The sequence below is a fragment of the Rhineura floridana genome, chromosome 22 (genome assembly GCF_030035675.1).
Source record: "Rhineura floridana isolate rRhiFlo1 chromosome 22, rRhiFlo1.hap2, whole genome shotgun sequence".
Classification (NCBI taxonomy): Eukaryota; Metazoa; Chordata; class Lepidosauria; order Squamata; family Rhineuridae; genus Rhineura; species Rhineura floridana.
Window position 1 is genome coordinate 6,651,808 of NC_084501.1, and position 23,636 is coordinate 6,675,443.

The window sequence follows — 23,636 nt, forward strand, 5'->3', positions numbered from 1 at the left end:
CGGCCTTTAAGGAAGCTATTGCAGGAGCCAGGGGTGTGACCTTTGCCTTTGGACTACCGGCCTAGAGGAAGGCTGGGTGTTTTGGGATGTCTCTTTTTGTGTTCACACGCGTCCCCTTCTTTCTGCACATATATAAACAACCCAAATGATGGCTCTAAATTTGCACACTTCCAGCAGAGGGTTTTCAACGTGGGCAGCAGCCTTACACCATTGGCTCCTCCCATCCAGCTCAGTATTGTGAACACTGACTGGCAGCAATTTTCCAGGGAGCCTCCTGGAGAGGAAGCCCTCAGTGTGTATCCTCCCTGCACTCTCTCCCTCTGGACTCAGTCATCGCTGCTCCACAGGGTGAAAGGGCAGACGAAGGAGCCCTCGAGGTCTATAGATGGCAACAGTAAGAACAGCAGCAACAGGGCCAACAGGCTTGTGACAATGCCAGTTTCAGCCGCAGGCCCTGCACAGTGCCTTTTTGTGAAGAGTTCGCTTTTCCCAACATGGAATCTGTGCTGAGGAAAGCTTTACCCAGCTATATTTTGGCTCAACAGGCAGCTGCATGCCTTTTAAAAGGCAACTTACCAAGCTGAAGGCCCCGTGCAGCCTATTTGTCTTTTAGTGCAGAGAGAAAAGCTCAGATTTTGCTGCCATTGCAACAGGCAGGGTGTGATGTTCCTATATATTAGTGTATATATGGTAAGTGCTGGTTGTTTAGAGTATACATGGTAAGTGGTGAAAGAGGAGGGGGAGTGAATGGGCAGTAGAATGCTTGATGATTGGCTGAATGTTTAAGATGGCTGACAGTATAAATGAAAGGATGACAGGTAAATCTGGGGAATGCGAGGTGGTGAATTGTGGAATCTGGGGGGGGAAGAGAAAGAGTGGATTGCTTGGTGGGGTTTGAGAGAGTTGTTTGCCAGGAGAGAGTGATGAAGGAGGGGGGTGGAGTTCAATTAGTATTGAGTAAAACCATATGCTTATGTGCCTTAAGAAGAAACCTTGTTAATCTTGTTAGCTTTGTTATCTGTAATAAATACTTAATTTGGTTTACCAAAGGCCTGATCCTTGGCTGGGGTTTCACAGACCAGAAGGGAGGGTAAGGTAATGACCAAGGCTGAAGGGGAACTGTAACAAATGGTGGCAGCGGGGAAGAGAATAACAATACCAGTATTCAGAGTCTCTGGGAATACTAGTATTGGGACGTTACTGGTGGTTGCCTAGCAGGGGGATCTGTTGAGATCTGTGCTAGAGCGGATAGGTAAACCATAAGAGAGTGCGGTCCGGACTGGTGGAGTCCCTGGTGGTGCCTAGAGACAGGCAGTAACCACGCGCAGGTAGGAACCTGACAGGGAGACCCAGGGAAGGACGCATCACACAGGGGCAGGAACAAAACAGGCCGGCTACTCTCTACACAGATTTTTTATTTGTCCAAAAAGATGGGAATAGATGCCACTGCAAACACGTGAATAACGATCTCCCACAAGCACAGAAACACCACCGTGACGCTTGCTGGGGAGCAGGGGCCCTTGCCGGGGGTGCTGGGAGGGCACAGAGTGCCTTGCTTTTAAAAGAGGCCCCCTCCCTTGGAAACAGAACCCCCTTCCTGAGTTGCCTCCTGCAATCCAATGTCAGGACTCCCTGCTGTCGGGCGGTGAGCAGCAGGCGACAGGTCTTCAGGGTCTTGTGTGCACCTGGTCATGGAGCCGGCCCCATGGCTGCCTCTGCATCCTTTATGACGGAGGGTGAAGGAGAGGCACCGTCTTCACATGGCAGTGGTGGGGATGGAAGTGTGGCTGACCGGTTGGCAGGGCAGCATATGATTATGAAAAGGAAGGCACGCACAGGTCAAAAACCAGAGCTAGAAAAAAGGGAATGGAACAAGGACACAGTTGGGTGAGACGTGAAGATCAGCGGCAGCGGAATTCCACGCCTGCGGAGACCAGGCAAGCCAGTGAGCAGCTGATGGACGGTGAGCCCTGGCAGACCCAAAAGAACAACCTCAGTTCCTGCAACCAGGCAAAACTATGCAATTGTTGCAATACCCGAGACACACACATTCCAGCCCTGAAAACACCAGCTCCTTCCAATATGGCCTTCAGGTGCAAACTTTCCTGCATTGTTTTCCTTAAAAGAAAAGGCTTTGCAAAAAAAAAAACCCCAACAACCTAATAGAAGAACACAACCACTGCCCAAAATACAATGCATTTGCTCCCTTTTGATTTCTAAGGCTCTCCTTTAGGTCAGGGAACTGTGCGACTCCGTGCCACAGAATGGCTGATTGGACCTGGCTTCTGTGGCCAGCAGGCAGGTCTAGCAGCTGCTATGAGCCGTGGAAGTGGAGAAAGGATTGTCCCTGTTCAGAGCCAGGATACTTCCATGCACCACACATGAAGCCTCCAGATGTTTTGGACTATTAACTCCCATTAACCCCAAGCAGCACAGACATGTTGGCTGATGGGAGTTGTAGTCCAAAATATCTGCAGTGTGTCAGGTTGGGGAAGGCTGGTGTACTAGATGCTGGGACATAGCAAGGGGGCGAAGGTGCCTTCTTTTCTATCAGGTGGTGCTTGTGAGTTTTCCACATGCTAGACCAGATGAGACTTTTGGGGGGTCTTACCCATCATCATAATTCCCACCCCATTAAACATTTTTGCGCCTCAGGAATTCAAAGGCAGACAAAAATGTGCATGCGCATGTGGTCTCTTGGAGACTCCAGAGCCACAAATAAACATGCCAGCAGCAGATGTGTTAGGACACAGCCCTGCTCCATAGCTCTAACGCAACGTTCTCCAGCCTGGTACCCTCGACGTTTGGGACTACAACTCCCATCAGCCCTAGCCAGAAAAGCACACATGCGTTGTGTGTGTGTGTGAGGGGCAAGGAACTAAAGTGGAGGAGCGGCGGCTGCATGGCTGGCATCATCATCCTCAAGCAAAGCTGCCCACCAGCACCAAAGCCTGCCTTGGCCCCACTGGGGCAGACATCTGGTTCAGGACCCCAACCTATAGGTTTATCTGGTGACAGCTGCTGGGAAGCTGCCCAACATTTAAAAAAATTCCCACAATGCCCCAGGATGCAGCATTGCTCCAGAGCATTGTGGGAAAATAAAAGTGGCAGATAGTTTGCAAGAACCAAATGCCACATAAGCCTGGGCACCTTGCCAGCCCCACCCCCACCCCATTAACCTGAAACCGGCCCTTGGTAGCCTGAACGCTGCTAAACCCATATCTTATAAAATACTTTTGACCCTCTCCTGTAACCTTGTTATCTCCTAGCTGTGTTTCCACTCTGGAAACATGCACGGTTGCAAGAACCATGGCAGGAGGTCGGTCCAGAGACAAAAGAGATGGGTGGGAGATGGGCTTGCACTCCCCCCCACTTGCCTACCCACAATGTCTCCATTCATTCTTCCATCATAATCCGTCTTCCAAGCCAAGAATGGGTGAACTGCAGGTTTGAGGGATCAACTTTCATTTTTTTCACCACAACCCTGAGGTCCACTAAACAGAACCAGATGCAAAGTAAAAAATGGCTCGGCCAAAATGGCGTAGGCAGACATACGCAAAAAAATAAGGTAGAGGGTGTGCCCCTCTGAGCACACGCTGACTCCAGGAAACAGTGATCAGTACCAGCATGAAGCTCACGAGTCCTTTCACAGATACAACCACTCTTGGTTCACCCTCCCCCACCCCTAAAAAAGACCCTTCCATCTAATTCAGAGGGAGATAAGTTGTGGCTATTGTTAGACCATCAGGAGTCAAAACTCTTAGCTGGTTTACCATAAAACAGCCAGAGATCTACAAGTAGATTCCAATCTACCTTCTACCTACCCCTGTTGTAAGTCATGGGTCTATTCGTACTTGAATTACAAGGGACCTGACCCCCTGACAAGGTCCCTTAGCAACTCTTTTTAGAAGGCTACTGGGGTGATGTTTTACCTAAAATTTGGGAGGAACAGAGAGCGAGGCTTGTGGGTTTCATTTAAGGGTCCCTTTACCTTTTCCTACCATAGTTTCAGCATGGCAAATTAGGAAAAGAGGCTGTTCCTCAAAACCGCTGGCTAATGTTGTGCCCCCAAACAGATCTTGTTTCTTCCAGTCGGTGACAGGGCCCATTTCAGGATGGGCTGCAAAACTGATGGGTCTTGGACCACACCAGGGATCGGAGGGATAAAAAATGTGCGTGGGGTGCTAACAGGTGGACAAAGTATTTCCTGGCTAGGGATGCAGTCCTAAGAGAAAATTCTCCACAAAACCCCAAACAGTCCGTTCCACACCTGACAGAGTTCTGATGACACCTGGAAACAGAAGGCCTTTCCGCAGAGCCCATGCCACTGCAGCCCCAAAAGGTCAGCACCTCTCGGCTCGTATCAAAGTAAAATGAAGGGGGCCCAGCACCCACAATTTGGTGACCCAGATGCACACAGCCTCCCACCCAGAGCTTGGAAAAGTTACTTTTTTTGAACTACAACTCCCATCAGCACACTCCAGTGGCCATGCTGGCTGGGGCTGATGGGAGTTGTAGTTCAAAAAAGTAACTTTTCCAAGCTCTGTTCCCACCCCTCTCCATCAAGCCCAGCGTTCGGCAATCCCCGCTTCAAGGCGGCTCCTCCCAAATGCAGCATCTCTGCCAGGACCTCTTGCAGATGTGTGTTGATAGAGGCAGAGCAGCATGGCTTTTTTTTTTCTGTTTCTTTTGCGGGAGGGTGGGGGAGGCAGGAGGAGAGGCATTCCTCGTAAAGTTTGGAGATGCTTCATGCAATCTGCGGTACTGAAAAAGAACAACCGTGGTCTCCATCAGCGGTGTTTTGCCCCAGCCCCTCCCTCCCTCCCTCCCCCCACTCCAAAGCGCCCCGCCATGCCCGTGCTGATGTTCAGTTCTGTACAGATTCGGCAGCTGCAGCCCCCACCCCATCCCTCCTCCTCGGGGCGTGGCCCCTATTTGTTCTTCTTGAAAAAGCTAAAGCGTTTCTCGCGGTCCTTCTCCTTGGTCTCTTTGCTACGCAGAGTGACGGTCCCTTCTGGGGCACTGTTGGGGGACACGGGAGGCAGGCTCAAGGCCCGCGTCATTCCTTTGCTGATCAGCGGCAGCGGCTCCTCTGCAGGGCCTTGCGGCGTTGGGGCACGGGCAGTGGCGGCACTGATGACTCGCATCCAGCTGCTCATCTCGGCCTGGGGAGAAGGAGGAGAACAAGCATGAAAGGACAGTCCCTCTGAGCATGCGCAGAGTGCTTCCTCCACCCCCCAGCCAACATGCCCCTGAAAAATGATACTCTTACTCCCCTAAGGAGAGGTGGTGACGGTGGGTCTTAAGGGCATTGACAGACCAGCTCTGGCTCCTTTATTTTTACACCAGAGGTGCCCTCCAGATGTTTTAGCCTACAACTCCCACCGTCCCTGGCCATTGGCTGTGCTGATGGCAGCTAGGAGCTCACAACCTTTCATTTTGCCCCAGAGGTAGCCAGCGTTCAAAACATCTGGAGGGCAACCATGTTGGCTACCCCTGTTTTAGAAATTACAAGTGGACTAAATGCAACTAAATGTTGCAGAGTTGAGTGCCCCTGTTTAGTGTCCTAGCCAACTGGCCCCACTCTTCCAGGATGCTCCCTTCCACGCACTCCCCCAGGTTTCCTGTCAGCGTTCTATGGCCACAGGGCAAGCTTAATCCTCACTGGACTGCCATAGGGCTCCCCCCCCTACATTTATGACACTCCTAAAAACCTTGGGGTCCCCCTCTGCAAGCCTGCTAATGCTAATACATCAAAAGTGGCCTGCTGGAACAGGCCAATGGCCCATCTAGTCCAACATCCTGTCCTCACAGTGGCCAGACAGATGCCCCAATGGGAACCTCTCCCTTCGTGTACGTGGATGGCACTGTTTTAGCTGCAAATAACCAACAGCACTTGTCTCTGAACACTGGAAATGGAGGGAATGATTTTCCATATATTTCCAGGCATGAGTTAAAAAGAGTACTTCTGAGCATGGGGAGAGGGCCATACGTGTTTGGAGCCTGCCCCAATCCTGAGATTGGAGGGAGGGGCTCCTAGGTCAAAGGGTGTGGCTTTTTCAGAAGTAGGAGTCACACAACCATGATCACATCCACACCACAGATTTAAAGCACATTCAACACACATTTAAAGCACATTGCTTCCCCTAAAGAATCCTGGGAACTATAATTTACTCATAGCAGAGCCACCACTCCCAGCACCCTTTACAAACTACAGTTCCTAGGCTTCTTGGAGGGAAGCCATGTGCCTGAAATGTTATGTTGTGGATGCAACCCGCATTTCCCTACAGACTTTCAGAACATCCCAAGTTCAATCCCCGCCATGACTCAGCAGCTCCCAAATTCCGCAGTTCCCAATGCTAGTGGAGGAGACAATATCTGAGCTGAAATGAGTGCCCCAATGTGCTTTGGGGGTAGAGTAGGGGGTTGGAGGCCTTAGAGCGGTCTGTCCTCTAGAAATAGGATTTGCAAAACTAGAAAACTACTCACCTCATCCTTGGCCTGGAATAAATATTCTTTGCCGTCTGTTAACCTGCAAGGAGAGAGAGAGGAAAGAAAATTAAGAATCACCTCTGGTGCCTGTATGCAGATCATCTCCAAACCCGAGTCCCTCCACTAACAGGAGCGAGGTGTCATAACGACATGGCTTAAAAAACAGGCACATTACTTTGTGCAAAACACAAACTTTAGGCTGCAATTCTTGACATGCTTACCTGAAAGGAAGGCCCACTGAACTAGGGTTGCCAGGTTCTTGGCTCGAAACTGATCCTGTATCTTTAGGAGATGAGAAAGTCGGCCAAGTGCAGGTGTTCTTGCAACGCTGTAATGGGAAAAACCACAAGGTGGAATTCTCCCTTCCCCCTGCACAACTTTTAAAGATACAGAAGAGCTCTTGGTTGCCAGGCCCAGCCTTCAAGAGGTCTTCTGTATTTTTAAAAGTTGTGCAGGGGGAAAGGAGAATTCCACCTTGTGGTTTTTCCCATTAGAGTCTTGCAAGAACACCTGCACTTGGCTGACTTTCTCTTCTCCTAAAGATAAAGGATCAGTCTCAGGCCAGGAACCTGGCAACCCTACACTGACCTCATGCATAGGACTGTAGTGTTATAATGGTACTTCTGTATGGTGATGAGTGCTGGAAATTCTGTTGAGATCTGCACCCCAATTTGCTACAGTTCCAAAGATTCCCAGGGCCACAGCTCCCATGACTGCCAGAGCTTTGAGCCATGGCAGTTAAGCTGGCATGGGACCTGCCTGGAATGGGTAGTGTTCAGTGGTGCATTCAGAAACCAGGAGAACCTAAATTAGAAATCGTGGTCAACACTGCCTGGCCAAAGGGCCCTGCTGACTTACCCAAGCTTAAAGACATGCTTGCGCTTCTTGTAGTCCAGAGCAACGCTGCATTGTGCCTCTTGCAAGCTGACGGGCGCTTCCCCGTGGTAAGGGATGCCATGGCCGGCGCTCTTGTTGTCCTTGTAGAAGCCCAGGGTGCCTTTCCGTACAATGCAGTAGATGTTCTGCCAGGACCTGGCAAGGTGGGTTAAGAAGGGGAGCTGTGTGAGCATGTCCCAAGGATCCCTTTCTTTCCCTAGCAACTCAAAGCTGCACTGCCTCCCCCCACCCTGAAGCAGCCAAAGATGTGTCTGTTGAAGTCCAAATGGATATGTAAAATTCATTCCTGGATGTGTGTTTTGCTAATTTTTATTTTAGAGGTTTATACCCCACCCTTCAATGAAGTTACCAGGGCAACTTATAAAAAAATTGCCCTTTACTTATCCTAGTCAAATCTGCAACATACTGTACATTAACAGAGCAATCCTATGCATATCTACTCAAAAGTAAGCCCCACTGAGTTCAATGGGGCTTACTCCCAAGGATTTCTGCCTTTAAAAATTGAATTTAAAATTTTTTAAATCTACATTTTTATAGGAGGAGGAGAATCTTCCACGGTCCCTTTCAGAGAGTATTTCAGATCTGGTGCATTCCAGTTACCAGGAGTTGGTAAATAGTTAATGATTTTTGCATGAATTGAAGACATAAGAGAATGGGTGGGGATTAGGAGCAAAATATTGGTTACTGGCTCAAAAATAAATCCTTTTTTTACAAAAATAAAATTGGCACACTTGCTTAGATTCTGAAAGGGAAGGAATGTGACCAGGAAGATCAAAACCTAAGTTGAATGTTGGAATGAGCTGGTGAAGGAACCATCATTATTGTGAAAATATTTCAGTAGAAATATTGAATTTTTAAAATGCATGTTGAAGATATGCATGGGGTAGTAACGGATACTGATTTGAGTGTTGTCACTTGTCAACGTTAATTGTGGTACTTCATTGGATGCAAAGATATTTATTTTATTTCAGCAGGCCTTTTAAGTACGTTTTCTAATTTGATAGGTTTCATATCTTTATTGTACCTTTTTTGACCTCACTGTACACCACTGAGAGACTAAGGTGTTAAGTGATACATAAATTGTCAAAATAAATAAATAAAGTAGTGAAATGGTAGTGTTCTACACTGGCAGTGATTAGATAGGAAGCTGCTTTATACTGAGTCATTGATGCATCTAGCTCAGTATCGTCTACACTGACTGGCAGCAGCTCTCCAGGTTTCAGGCAGGGAATCTCTCCCAGCCCCACCCGGAGGTGCTACTGGCGATTGAGCCTGCGACCTTCTGCAAGCAAAGCAGATGCTCTGCCACCGAGCTATGCCCTTTCCCCAGATAGATAGATATTTTCTCCAGCTTTGGAGACCCTTCTCATGAGCCCACAAGTAAAATCGTCCTCCGACACACACACACACCCATTTACACACATGCAGAGGTCACCTGTTAGCTGCCTTTTTGCCGTGCGACTCCATCTCCTGCTTCCGACACAACATTCCTTCTATCTGTTCTGAGGCCGAGGGGTCTGGCATGCGTGGGGGCAGTGTGGCTGACTGGATGGGATCAATGCTGAGGGGAGGCAGTTTGGAACGGAGCTTGGGCGATGGGGTTGGGCTGGGCTCCTTCCCCTTGGACAAGGAATCCATCCGTGACCCATTGACCGTACCTGAGGTCTCCGAAATCTGCAAAAGGATGGGGCTTATTACTATGTGTTAAATTTATATCCCACCCTTCCTCCCAAAGGGTTAGGAGTTAGGAGGTTCTCAAATACTTTTTTTGCTTGTTGCATCTCTGCTACTGACCACTCTTCAAGAGAGATCTGAGCAAAGTTCAGAATACAGCCACTGCACTTCTTCCTTTGCACAAGCAGGGGATCAAGCCAGGAAGCCAGTTAGCCATAGCTTGACACTGCATTCGAAATGGGAAACTATGGTTAAGTCAGAATATGAAGCCGCAGTTTTAAATTGGTTTCTGGATCCTAGCTTGTTTGGAAGCCATTAACTTCCATTTGTTCCATTTTCATTTTATTTGTGTCCATTCCATTCGTTTCCCTTTTTGGATAAAGTTCATTCATATCTTGTCTAATTAAGCGGAGGTTTGATCTTCTGAACGTGGCTATTATCCTATTCAGTTGTGGTCCACAGGAGGAAAGGACAGGGAGTCCGAAAGGATGTCATTTCCCCCCTCATCTGTTTCTATTACACTGTCACGGTATATGGTACTTTGCAGAGCAACGTAAGCTAAATAAATACAAGACAAGTCTCTACCCCAAGGAGCTTAGAATCTAAATGTTGACAGTGGGAGAAAACAACTGAGGAAGAGTAGTTAGACGCAAAGGGAATGAGCAAATGCAGCCGCACAGATTACATGAGTTCCTGAATGGAAGGCAGGTGGGATATGAATGCAACACATTTTTATTATTAATATACATTTATACAGAGCTTGGAAAAGTTACTTTTTTTGAACTACAATTCCCATCAGCCCAATCCAGTGGCCATGCTGGCTGGGGCTGATGGGAGTTGTAGTTTTAAAAAGTAACTTTTCCATGCTCTGCATTTATACCACCCATTCACAAAAAGTATAGTTTATTTTTTTTTAAAAAAACATAAAAATAAGTAAATCAGCCTTGTATCATGCAGTACTACAGTAAACTACTGCTGGAAACCTCAGGAGGGGAGAGTGCTGTTGTGCTCAGGTCTTGCTTGTGGGCTCACCGGAAGAGGCCTCTGGATTGGCCTGATCCAGCAGGCTCTTATTTACTTCCTGGTTGCCAGAGGTGACCAGGAATGCCACGCAGGTGAAGACAAGGAATTCCATCCATCCCTCTTCTGCCAGCCTATTGCACTTCTGTGCCTGACGTGCAGGAGGCAAAGCAACTTCCTGTGCATCCAGCAAAGAAACCAAGCAGGCTGGCGGTAAGGGTCACGGATGGCAACAACCAATCACGGCTGCTCTCCCGTGCTTGTCTGCTGAATGAACCAGGGCACTCAACATGGAAACTGAGCAGGCTAGTGGAGGAAAGACAGAGTGTTCCATGACTCTTCCTCCTCTTCTTCCACTGCCAGCCTGCTGCTTCTTTCGTATGCAAAAAATATATACATTTTACTCGCCTGCTTCTTGCCTATAAGAGGGGCTGACAAAGGAGTGGCCTGTTGCTCCATCCATTCGCCCATGAGTAAAAAAACAGGTGAGTAAAAAGTTCTGGCCAGCTATTAACTTTTGGGGGCTAATTTACAAGGTTGACATCAATATTTAAGTTTGGTGATACCTGGGGAAGAGTGAAGCCAAAGACTTCTCAGAAAGCTGGATTTTGAGGAGGGATTTGAAGGAAGAAGCACCTGCATCACATAGGTGCTTTTGCAGGGGGCAGGCGGTAAGACTACAGGGAAGCACGGGAGGAACTGGCTAATTTATTGGTATTTATTTAGTACATTTATATCCCGCCTTTCCTCCACAAAGGCCAAGGCAGCATACGTGGCACCTTGCAGGACCAGGCCCCAGGTACTCAGCCAGCTGTGGCTGATACTGTTCCATCTGTCCCTTCTTTGGAGGGGATATATAAGCCGGCTGGCTGAGGGGGCTTGGGAGACCCACTGCCTGCAAGGGGAAGAGGACCATCGCTGCCCAGGGAGGGAGAGCCATCTGCCTGCCTGTGCTGCTGCTGCCGCTTCATCGCTTCTGAGCCCCTGACGTTACAGCTGCCACTGTTGCGATTTGTGGCTATTGGGACCCTGCTGTTGTTGCTGTGCAATTTGGGTGTATGAATGGTTGTATGAATGAGTGTGTGATTGTGTATGGAGTATGAGTTTTTTTATTTATTTTATTTTTATTATGTGCCTGGGGGACAGGATAGGGTGTTGGGAGAGAGGACCAGAGGGGGCCCCAATCAGCGCAGTGACGGGTAATGGGAGGTATGGCGCTGTGAGGAGGACACGCCAGTTAAGGGGAACTCGGCCCAGACAACTGGTGGCTGTGCCGTGTTCCGGTCCTCCTCACATCCACAGGATTGCTGGTAGTTCTACCAGCCAACTCTCGGATCTCCAGTTGCTGCTCTTTAATGCCAGATCGGTAAATAATAAAACCTCCCTCATCTATGATTTAATCGTGGATGAGGCGGCCGATCTGGCATGCATTACCGAAACCTGGGTGAGCGATCTGGGAGGTATTAATCTCTCCCAGTTGTGCCCACCTGGGTATTCGGTTCAGCATCTGGGTAGATCCGAGAGTCGGGGAGGGGGAATTGCTGTGGTCTATAGAAGTTCCATCTCTCTTGTTAGGCACCCCATCCAAGTGGCTAATGGCCTGGAGTGTCTGCACATTACGTTGGGCCAGCGAGACAGACTGGGAATACTGTTGGTGTACCGTCCACCCTGCTGCCCAACAGCTTCCCTAACTGAGCTGACAGAGGTGGTCTCGGACTTGGTGTTGCGATCTCCCAAACTTTTGGTATTGGGGGATCTCAACATTCATGCCGAGGCCGCCTCTGGAGCGGCTCAGGACTTCATGACCTCCATGACAGCCATGGGGCTGTCTCAATTTGTTGCTGGCCCGACGCATGTGTCAGGACATACTCTAGACTTGATTTTTGCCACTGGAATGGGGGAAGGTGATCTGGGAGTGAGGAATCTTACATCTATTCCTTTGTCATGGACAGATCATCGCATCTTGAGATTTAGACTCACATCGTCTTCTCCCCTCTGCAAGGGTGGAGGACCAATTAAGATGGTCCGTCCCCAGAGACTAATGAATCCTGAAGGATTTCAGAGGGCTCTAGGGGATTTCCCGGCTGATAAAACTGACGATCCTGTCGAAACCCTGGTCACTCTGTGGAATACGGAAATGACCCGGGCAGTTGACACAATCGCCCCGGTGCGCCCTCTCCATTGCAGAGCTCAACTGGCCCCTTGGTTTACCGAGGAGCTAAGAGTGATGAAGCAAGAAAGGAGACGGTTGGAGGGTAAATGGAGACGAACTCCCGACGGCTGTAATTATGCACTTGTGAAGGCCTCCACGAAACGCTATGTGAAGGCGGTGAGGATGGCGAAGAAGCAATACTTCGCTACCTCCATTCAGTCATCTTGTAACCGCCCAGCAGAACTTTATAAGGTTGTCCGGAGACTTTTACACTCTGGTTCTCCGGACGCAATATTACCATCAATGGCCCGCTGTAATGAGTTTGCGAGGCACTTCCAAGACAAGATCATAAACATCCGTTGGGACCTTGACTCCAATATTGTAACAGTTGAATCTAATGAGGTGTCCAGAACACAGTCTTGTCCTGTTTTATTGGATGAGTTTCAGTTGGTACAGCTCGAGGATGTGGACAAGGTGCTTGGACAGATACGGGCGACTACTTCCGCTCTGGACCCTTGCCCCTCGTGGCTAATAAAAGCTAGCAGAAATGGAACGGCCGGCTGGGCCAAGGAGGTGATTAATGCCTCATTACGAGAGGGAGTGGTCCCACCTTGCCTGAAACAGGCGATAGTGAGACCGCTCCTAAAAAAGCCCTCCTTGGACCCTGATAACTTTAACAACTATAGGCCGGTAGCAAATGTTCCATTTCTGGGCAAGGTTCTAGAGTGCGTGGTCACTCGCCAACTCCAGGCCCTCTTGGATGAAACTGATTATCTGGATCCATTTCAATCCGGCTTTCGGCCGGGGTTTGGTACAGAAACAGCCTTGGTCGCCCTGTATGATGACCTCTGTCGGGAGAAAGACAGAGGGAGTGTAACTCTGTTGGTTCTCCTTGATCTCTCGGCGGCTTTTGATACCATCGACCATGGTATCCTTCTGGGGCGACTCGCGGAGTTAGGAGTTGGAGGCACTGCTTGGCGGTGGCTGTGCTCCTATCTTGAGAATCGTCTCCAGAAGGTGATGCTTGGGGAACACTACTCGAGTCCCTGGGTGCTCCAGTATGGGGTCCCGCAGGGCTCAGTTCTGTCCCCCATGCTTTTTAATATCTATATGAAGCTGCTGGGTGAGGTCATCAGGAGTTATGGAGTGCGTTTCCAGCAATATGCTGATGATACGCAGCTCTATTTCTCCTTTTCATCTTCTTCAGGTGAGGCTGTTGCTGTACTGAACCGCTGCCTGGCCGCGATAATGGACTGGATGAGAGCAAACAAACTGAAGCTCAATCCTGACAAGACTGAGATGCTGCTAGTTGGGGGGCCCTCTGCTCAGATGGTTGATGTCAGACCTGTCCTAGATGGGGTTACACTCCCCCTAAAGGAACAGGTCCGTAGTTTGGGGATCTTATTAGATCCGCTTCTGTCACTTGAGGCCCAGGTAGCCTCGGTGGCACGAAATGCGTTCTACCAGCTTCGGCTGGTAGCCCAACTACGACCCTATCTGGACAGGGAGAACCTAGCCTCAGTTATTCACGCTCTGGTAACCTCTAGATTGGATTACTGTAATGCTCTCTACGTAGGGTTACCTTTGAAAACGATTCGGAAACTTCAGCTAGTGCAGAATGCTGCGGCCAGAGTTCTTACTGGGACGAAGAAATTCGACCACATAACACCTATTCTGGCCCAACTGCACTGGCTTCCAATATGTTTCCGGGCCAGATTCAAAGTGTTGGTCCTTACCTATAAAGCCCTTAACGGCACTGGACCGCAATATCTGATGGAACGCCTCTCCCGCTATGTTCCTACCCGTTCACTCCGCTCGACGTCTAAGGCCCTTCTCCGGGTCCCAACCCATACAGAGGCCCGGAGAACAGTAACAAGATCTAGGGCCTTTTCGGTGGTGGCCCCCGAATTATGGAATGCCCTCCCAGATGAGATACGCCTGGCGCCTTCTCTGTCATCTTTTCGGCGCCAGGTAAAAACCCACCTCTACACCCAGGCATTTTAAAGTATTTAAGCTTTTAATCTTATTTTTTTAGTTTTCTTTCACTTTGTTTATATAATGTTTATATTGACTGCGCAATACACGCTGTATTTTAAATATTGTGGTTTTATCATGTTGTACACCGCCCTGGGAGCTGCTAGCTATAGGGCGGTTTAGAAATGCAACTAAATAAAATAAATACGTCCCTGCTGAAATACGAGAGGCTCCATTTGTATTGGCAATCCACTTGCTCCTGAAGATGGATCTGTTTAGACAACCGTTCCCCTGCACTTGAATTTCCAGTTTTATTATTTTTGTTTTAATTGGCTTTGTTGTCATGTTTTTAACTGGTTTGTTTTATTGTATATTTTAATTAAAGAAGTTTTAATATTTTAATTGTCTTTTGGTATTTCAATTATGTTTTATAATTGATTTAATTTTGTAAACCACTTAGAAGCTGTTTTGGCCTTTAAGTGGTAATACATTATACTTCTCTCCCCCCGCCCCATATTTTATCTTCACAACAACCCTATGAAGTAGGTTAGATTAAACAATGATGACTGGCTCAATTCGCCTGTTAAGCTTCTTGGCTTTGCACCTGTTTCTCCCAACACCTAGTCTGACACTCTAACCACTACACCACACTGATAAGAGTTAGGAGATCCTTGTCTTCTCTTTCTCCTTCCTCCGAGTCAGTGGCAACTTCCAAAACTAGAGCAAGGTTGTTGGATGGTTTACAGCTGTGCCTGAATGCAGGCCTTTCTCTTGGGTTGACCAAGTGGAATTTGTTTAAATTTAGGGTTGACTAGGCATCCCTTGCCACTCTATGGTTCAGGGTCCTACCTCAGGCCTTGCTAGCCAACCAATCAGCTCTGTGTTTCCCAATTGTCCCCACCCCCCAGTCACTCCTCATCCCTCCTCAGAGCTCATGCCTCACCTGGGGAGACTCAGAATCAGGATCAATACCATTCAGAGATGGCAGCTCCAGTGACAAACCTTGCTCTCCGGGGCTCCTGGGAAAGACAGAAGGGGGTGTGAGTCCATGCTGACGTTAAAGCAGACCTGGTTCTACAGACCCTCAACTCTCTGCAACGGCATCTCTTTCCCACGTTGCAAGGAGTCCCCTCCTGTAGCTACACCACCGTGGCTTGCCACTGACATTTTGCAAAGGCTAGTCTTTTTTAGGGAGAGGCAGGTGGTGGTGTCTCTAAGGCACAACAGTCTGACAGCCTTTCATTGCTGATGCCTGCTCTACCATATTGTCATCGTCCTTTTATATTGTGTGAATTTTATTCAACATTTTGGATGCTGACCTAGAATCTCTTGACGAAAAGTAGTTAAATAAATAGATCTCTCCCTCCCCCCTCCCCCACCAATTTATCTTTCCATGAAATTATCAGGTAATCTACCCTTCCTTTCAACCCCTTTCTTCTCTCTCACCAGCTCCTGCAGAAGCAATTCTCACAATACGCGCACACACTTTCCCTCTTAATTCTTAAATTCTTAAGACCAGTTTGGGATGGGCAGGGAATTCTCAAGCAAGGTCTCCCATCTCCAAAATGATTGTGAAAACCTGGAACATGATACTACCCTACTTTGATTTAGGGTTTTTATTTTGGAGGGGGAGTACAGTATCTCTACTCATGGGTAAACAGCTGGATTGGAATTTTTTTTGGGGGGAGTGTATTTCTTTTTAAACTGGCAAGTTAATAATTAGCATAATTGCTTTCAAACATAGCCATCTCTCCCATGCAAAAATATTTGGGTCACCCTTGAGACACGCTAAATCAGTAAACTGACTCAACGACAAGTAAGTGTCTGTTCCAGGTTTGGTGGTGGGTTGGGGGCTGGGGTAAGATGCTCCTAGGGGCCCCCTCCTCTCTGAGCGCCTCTCTCCTCCTACATTGCCATTGCCCATTCACTTGCCACACTCCCTCAGGGCCCAGCCGCACCCCTGCCCAGAGAAAGACAACAGGATGTGTGGAGGTCACTGTTCTTTCCTCACTGCTGGCTCACTCAAGAGACACCAGAAAAACAGAGAGGAACCAGGAAAAAGTGAAGCAGGGCCAAGAGGCTCTAAGGAGATGGCCCTGGGCTCTGTCGTTAGCCAGGGGTAACCAACGTTGGACTACAACTCCCATCAGCCTCAGCCATCATAGCCAACAGTCAGGGATGATGGGAGTTGTGGTCCAGCAACATTTAGAGGGCGCCATATTGTCTACCTCGGCATTAGGCAGTGAAGCTGCCTCATCAGGCAGCAGAAGTTGAGGGGGAGACGAAGCTGACAGGGCTCTGTCAGTACGTCACGTGGCTTGGCCTGTGCCTTGAAACAAGCCCGCTACGCTTGGGCACATCACCAGTGATGAAGTAACAATTATTTAACTGCCAGACCCCTTGGTTCTTGCTCAAGGAATGGAGGCACCATCTTGTCCTTTGCCTCAGGAATCAGAATGTTTGGGGCCAGCCCTGGTAGTGGTCCCCAGACAGGAATCTGTCACCCACAGGAGTTAACATTTAGTTGCTGAGGACTAAAGTTCCAAAATGTCAGAACCAGATTTTGTTAATATTATGCCAAATTTCAAAATATTGGAAATCTCATCTCTCAGCCTTTCAGAGTCACCTCGTCTCTGTTGGACTCTTTTGTCGAAGTGTGAGAATTGCATATATGAAGCACCTCTGCTACTGGAACCAGGGTAGCCAACATGGTGCCCTCCAGATGTTGCTGGCCTCCAACCCCCATCATCCCTGACTGTTGGCCGTGCCTGCTGGGGCTGATGGGAGCTGGGCGTCCAGAAACATCTGAAGGTCACCATGTTGGCTACCCTGGCATTTGAACAAAGTTTTGGAAACTCATTCCCTGGGATGAACACATACACACCATACATGTTCCCCACTATTATTCCACTTTAAACAGTCATGGCTTCCCTCAAAGCATCCTCGGAAGTGTTGTTTGTGAAGGGTGCTCAGAAGAGACCCCTTTTGCCCTCACAGAGCTACAGTTTCCAGAGTTCTCTGGATAGAGAGACAGACCGCTAAACCACCCTGGAAACTGTAGCTCTGTGAAGGGAAGAGGGGTCTCCTTACAACTCTCAGCCCCCTTCGCAAACTACCCCTCCCAGGATTCCTTGGAGGAAGTCACGACTGTTTAAAGTGGAAAAATAACGGAGAAAATGTATGGTGTGAATGTGGCCTAACTTTGGAATGGAGTGGATTTAATTGCGCCTTTCGCTTCTCTTTCACACTGAATCTATTCTGTCAGTTCCAGACCCTGGTACTCGCCCAGCCTGCCGATCAGTAGTGTAGTGGCAAATACAGAAGTGTAGATTCATATAAATTCATGATAATCACACCACAGCCACCCACCCCCCTTTTCCACTTTCCCTTGTCTCCCTTGCTCTCTGTGCTATCTCCAACTCCACCACAACAGACAGTCCTAGGAACCAATCAACATAAAAGGGGAGGCAGTGTGTTAGCTACTGAGAAGAGTCTTCTCAGTGGCTGACATACCTCCTTTCACTCTGATTGGCTCCAATCAGCACAAAAGGACAAGGACTCTTCCTTAGTGGCTAATGCACTCCCTTTTCATACTGATTGGCTCATACACCTGGCTGGGACCCTGCTCCCAAAAAAGTACAGGATCTAAGACCCTGGACAACTATACCGCTGCTGCCAAACATTTGCCTCCCCCCAACATGGCTGGGTCCCCGGCTCTCACTGGGTGTCATGGCTGGCACTGGGAGTCTCCTGCATTTCCGGATCTTGGCTCTGTGGCACCGTCGCCGAGGGTTCTGGCGGAGGCGGAGTTGGAGGCCTCCTTTTCCTTGCCTCCTCCTGCTCACATCGGCGACTTTCATTCTCTTCCAGCTGGTGGGAAGGAAGAAAAACTGATGGAACTCACTGCCAAATAAAACGCTAAACCAAGGTTAGATAAGAAGACTATTGTTATTATTATGGCTTAGATAATGCAACAGTTCCCAAACTTTTGTTCTCACCGACGACCTGAAAATTGCTGAGGGTCTCGGCGGACCACCTAACGACTTTTCTGCCCATTGCAGCAATTGCGATGCGCTGTGGGAGATGCTGGATGGTTTTTAATTGCATTATTATCACTTCTTTTATTTCTTATACTGCATTTTATTCTATTGCAATTTGCATTACATACAATTCAAACTGTAACACAAGGGAAGAAATACAATAAGCAATAAAAATACTATTAAAAATCAAGACGAATATTTAATGCGGACATGCCGTGGCCCACCTGAACGAAGCTCACGGACCACAGTTTGGGAACTGTACGACGCTAAAACAATGTACGACACAAAATATATCTAAAGTGCTCATCCAATAACAGAATGATGACAAGTCCACCCCGCTAAAAGATGCACCACCAAAGAGGCCAGTGTAGTTTACCAAAGGCCTGAATAAAAAAGGCACCTGGTACCTAAAACCTGACAATTTTTCATCATTAGCATGTTTCCCTGGAAAGAGCATTCCACAGAGCGGGGGGGGGGCACTACTTAAAAGGCCTGTTAAGGTGAAGCTGAAAGGGGCAGTGACTGGCTCAAGGGCATCCAGTGAGCTTTCAGGATATGTGGGGATTTGAACTTGGATCTCCCTGGGCCTAGAACAGTCCTCCCACTACTACACCACACTGGTTATATGTATATGAATGTTTTTTACTATTTTTGTGCAAAGTTCGGAAGCTGCAACTGGTTCAGAACACGGCGGCGCGCCTGATTAAAGGCAGCCGCTGGTGAGATCATATCACTCCAGTGCTCAGAGAGTTGCACTGGCTACCAGTTGCTTGCCGGGCCCAATTCAAGGTGTTGGTTTTGACCTTTAAATCCCTACACGGTTTTAGCCCAGTCTATCTGAAGGAGTGCGCCGGCATCATCAGCTATGCTGCCTAACAAGATCGGCCTCAAAGGACCTTCTCTCTATTCCACCAGTTAAAACAGATAGACTGGTGAGGACTAGAGAGAGGGCTTTTTCAATTGTGGCCCCCACCCTGTGGAACTCTCTCCCAAATGATCTCCGCCAGGCCCCCTCTCCAATGAGTTTCCGCCGGGCCGTGAAGACCTGGCTCTTCAGGCAGGCCTTTGGGGTGGGTTAGATTTTATCATTATCACTTTTCGATTTTAATGTTATTGTATTGGTGTGTCATTTTGTGTCATTTTGTTCATTTTGTACGTGGCTGGATGGCCAGCCAGATGGGCGACTAAGAAATCCAATAAATTCAAATTAAATAAATACAAAGAAGTACTTTTTAATTTTCTTTTTTCTTAAGCTGTGTTTGCATGTACATATAGAGCTTATTTTGGTAAAAAATGAGGTGTCAACACTTATACTTTGATGAAAGTGCTCGGGATGCCAGTGCAAAATGGCTGGCATGGGCAGCAAAAGAAAGAGATGATGGTACTCTGTACCAGGGAGTACTATCACAAACAAGCTTTCTGTGTGTGTGTTTGTAGGTATGTGTGTGTGTGTGATTAACAGAGATTTTCATTTATATGGCAAAACATTTCAGCTTCCACCTTTGTCAGCTGCTCTGATAAAATGGAAAGGATGTTGTTGCCCAGGTGGCGGTAACAGATATATTATTTTAGCGATTAACCAAATCCCAAAAGTGATCCAGAGCAGGCTCGTGTGAAGTACTGTTTGATGCTTTTATATCCATACATGCATACATGCATGTATGTATGCAAAAACAGAATTTGCTACCATAAGCTGTATGAGGAGGGCTGCTACCTTGGAAAGACTATGCAAGTCCAAGGAGGAGAAGGCCTATCTGCAGCTATCAGCCATGGCAGCTAAATGTAATTAAATTTATATGTCTGAAAGCAGTTTATAGCAATGAAAACCAGTCATGAATCTAAAAGGTAAGTTATTGCGGAAGCAAGGCAATTTCTTCTAGCAGCTGATGATACAGTTAGGACTGGCCCAAGACAAGTCAACCTGCAGAGGACTCGTGTGTTTTGGCCCTTGAAGCAGGAAAGCTCAAACACACCTCTCCCCGAGAGCAAAGCTACAATATTAAACTAAACAGCTAAGAACTGCTGCGGTTTCATGACACACCAAATCAGGTACCCAAGGAAATCAACTAACTGTGTCTAACCGCCCAGGCTCAAGGTGCTTTCCTTGAAGAGGGAGATGCCTGAAGGAGTGAGCGGCAGACTCAGAGGGTGCCTGATGGGAAAGAGGTCAATGCACAGTAGCTGCCCCTTAGGTTGGCCTCATCAGGACGGGGAACCTTTTCAGCCCAAGGGCCACATTCCTTTCTGGGCAACTTTCCAAGGGCCATATGCTGGTGGTAGGCAAAGCAACAAATGTAAATTTAACTATGTACAGAACAGCAGTTTCTACAAACACTCAGACACCTCTCTCTGACCTTCATCCAGACAAGCAAGGGGCATTATCACAATCCAAGTACATTTTCTAGCCAGGCAATGCATTCAGGGTGCGAGGCAGAGGCAGAGAGGGGGGTATGGCCTGGAAAGAGTTCTGAGGGCCAGACAGAGAGGGTTTGAGGGCCACACACACACACACACACACAGAGTCCTCTTGTTGTGTAAATTTGTGTATTTGTTAGCAGAGTAACTCAGCGGTCTGAAATGCATGTGTGCCAGTGTGTGTGTTTACCTAAGAAAGCAGGCTTTCACCTTGCATTGGGATCACTGAGACTTAAGACTTAGTAAAATAAGAAAAGCTACTTTATTTATGAAATACATAGTAGATAGAAAGGCATACCTAGTTCTAACTAACTAACTAAGTTGGAGGCACAACGCCCAGGCTTGGGAGTTGCCCTCATGGCTCAGGAGAGAGCGAGAGCAGAGACTAAAGGTGTCTCCTCCCTCTCAGACAGTCGAAGAAGAGAAGAGAGGAAAAGGCAGAAGGAGGGACAGAGAAGCTTCCCTAAGACGTATCAGTCTAGCGACAGAAGGAAGTCAGCAGCAGCATCACAGGTAAAGGTCATCAAGCCTATCCATCTGGAGAACCCTAGCTCTATCTCCCTTCTGGAACATAAACAAAAGAACAAAACAGGAGCTGCTCTTGCTCCACTTCCAACAAGTCCCCAGTCTCACTTGATCTCCCCCACTCACCGTTGTGAGCTTCTCCAGTGCCAGGAAGCGCTCCTCCCATGCGACAGCCAATTTCTGGAAGCCTTCATGGCGCTTGATGAGGTTCTCCACTTCATCCACATTGCTACCCAGCTCTGCTGAGCGCACGATTGGCTCCTGGCTGGACAGCCAGGCCTCTGCCATGCTGGCGTCACGCCCGAACATCAGCACCTCCATGACTATGGGGAGTGGGGGGGGGGAGAGAGAAGTCAGTGAGGGAAGACTCACTCTAAACCCAATGATCCCTCTTCCCCCCCCCCCCAAAAAAACCAAATCCTGGGTCTCAGGTTCTTGCTGACAGACAGGGAGTGGGAGAACCTTTTCGAGCCTGAGGGCCACATTGTCTCATGGATAAGCTTCTGAGGGCCACAAGCCAGTGGGACTAGAAGCAAAAAAATAGGCTGGGCAACGATGTGACTCTTATAGTAGGTTACATTCCAGCCAAGCAGACGCCAGAGTTTTACACGCACACACGCATGCCCCTCTCTGTTGTCCATCTAGGCAAGCAAGGAGCCCCATCACAGTTCAAGGGCACATGCCAGCCAAATAAAAGCACTCAAGAAAGTCACAGGGCAGGGCCGGGGTGGCCTGGGGAGAGCTGGACAGAGAGGCCTGAGGTTCGCCAGCCGTGTGCCAGACCAACCTCACCGTTTCTTAACTGAACTCCATTTCAGAACCAGGACCTGCCTTCAGTGCAAGAGCTCAGTCCTAGAATAAGCAACTCTGAATATTCAAAGGGTCTCCCTGATGTTCTCAGTAACCCTTACAACAGCCCTGCAGGACAATCCCGTTGAACATACTTCTGTTAGGGGGCTGAGGCTGAGAGATAGTGGCAAGCCAAAGGCCACCCAGGGGACTCACGGCTCTGCTAAGATTCGAACCACAATCTTAGCCACTATCCCACAAAAAGCAAACCCAGAGCAGCAGCTTAAGAGCCACTGCAACGGAACCTCGCAGAGGCCTGGGCTTACCCAGGAATTACTGTGGATGGTCTTGGTTTAGAATCATAAAATAGTAGAGTTGGAAGGGGCCTATAAGGCCATCGAGTTCAACCCCTTGCTCAGTGCAAGAATCCAAATTAAAGCATCCCTGACAGGTGGCTGTCCAGCCACCTCTTGAATGCCTCCAGTGTCAGAGAGCCCACCACCTCTCTAAGTCATTGGTTCCATTGTCGTATGGCTCTAACAGTTAGGAAGTTTTTCCTGATGTTCAGCCAAAATCTGGCTTCCTGTAACTTGAGCTCCTTATTCCATGTCCTGCGCTCTGGGACGATCGAGAAGAGGTCCTGGCCCTCCTCTGTGTGGCAACCTTTCAAGTACTTGAAGAGTACTATCATGTCTCCCCTCAGTCTTCTCTTCTCAAGGCTAAACATGCCCAGTTCTTTCGGTCTCTCATCACAGGGCTTTGCTTCCAGTCCCCTGATCATCTTTGTTGCCCTCCTCTGAACTTGTTCCACTTTGTCTGCATCCTTCTTAAAGTGCAGTGTCCAGAACTGGACGCAGTACTCAAAATGAGGCCTAACTAGTGCCAAATAGAGAGGAACCAATACTTCACATGATTTGGAAACTATATTTCTGTTAATGCAGCCTAAAATAGCATTTGCCTTTTTTGCAGCCACACTGCACTGTTGGCTCATATTCAGCTTGTGATCAGAAACAATACCAAGATCCTTCTCATATGTAGCATTGCTGAGCCAAGTATTCCCCATCTTATGTGCATTTGGTTACTTTTTCCTAGGTGTAGAACTTTGCACTTATCCCTGTTAAATTTCATTCTGTTCTTTTCAGCCCAATGCTCCAGCCTATCAAGATCACTTTGACTTTTGTTTCTGTCTTCCAAGGTATTAGCTATCCCTCCCAATTTTGTATCATCTGCAAATCTGATATGCATTCCCTGCACCACCTCCTCCAAGTCATTAACGAAAACGTTGAATGGGCCCAGGACTGAGCCCAGTGCCATCTCCCAGCGCAATCTACCTTCAAACATTGTTATGAGGATAACATGAGCCACATCCATGTACGCCACACCTGAGCTTCTTGGACAAAGGATGGAGGTACAAACTAACCTAAAATTATGGGTTGTCACTAACTAAGTTCTGCTCAGAGTAGACCACTGAAATTAATAAACCTAAATTAGTCATGCTTAGTCCTCCTTTTGGGAGGGATATAAATTTAGGCTGCAATCCAATATACACTTATTTGGGAGTAAGTCCCATTGAACCCAATGGCGCTTACTTCTGAGTAGACATGTATTGGATTGTAGCCTTAATAAATAAATAATAATTAACTTCAATGGATCTACTC

The 23,636-nt window shown here is 48.1% G+C and overlaps 1 protein-coding gene across 3 annotated transcripts in view; it reads right to left on the reverse strand.

Moving 5' to 3' along the window:
- Positions 1–1,398: 1,398 nt before the first annotated feature.
- Positions 1,399–23,636, reverse strand: part of SPTBN2 (spectrin beta, non-erythrocytic 2) — a 100,099-nt gene continuing 77,861 nt past the window's right edge. For all 3 annotated transcript variants that reach the window (XM_061606662.1, XM_061606664.1, XM_061606663.1), the window contains 7 exons: positions 21,316–21,512; positions 17,931–18,079; positions 15,153–15,228; positions 8,825–9,063; positions 7,351–7,524; positions 6,490–6,532; positions 1,399–5,165 (listed from right to left, as the gene is read on the reverse strand). In XM_061606662.1, the coding sequence (XP_061462646.1) occupies positions 4,932–5,165; positions 6,490–6,532; positions 7,351–7,524; positions 8,825–9,063; positions 15,153–15,228; positions 17,931–18,079; positions 21,316–21,512 (1,112 nt within the window). In that variant the 3' untranslated portion in view covers positions 1,399–4,931. The remainder of the gene's footprint in view (positions 5,166–6,489; positions 6,533–7,350; positions 7,525–8,824; positions 9,064–15,152; positions 15,229–17,930; positions 18,080–21,315; positions 21,513–23,636) is intronic.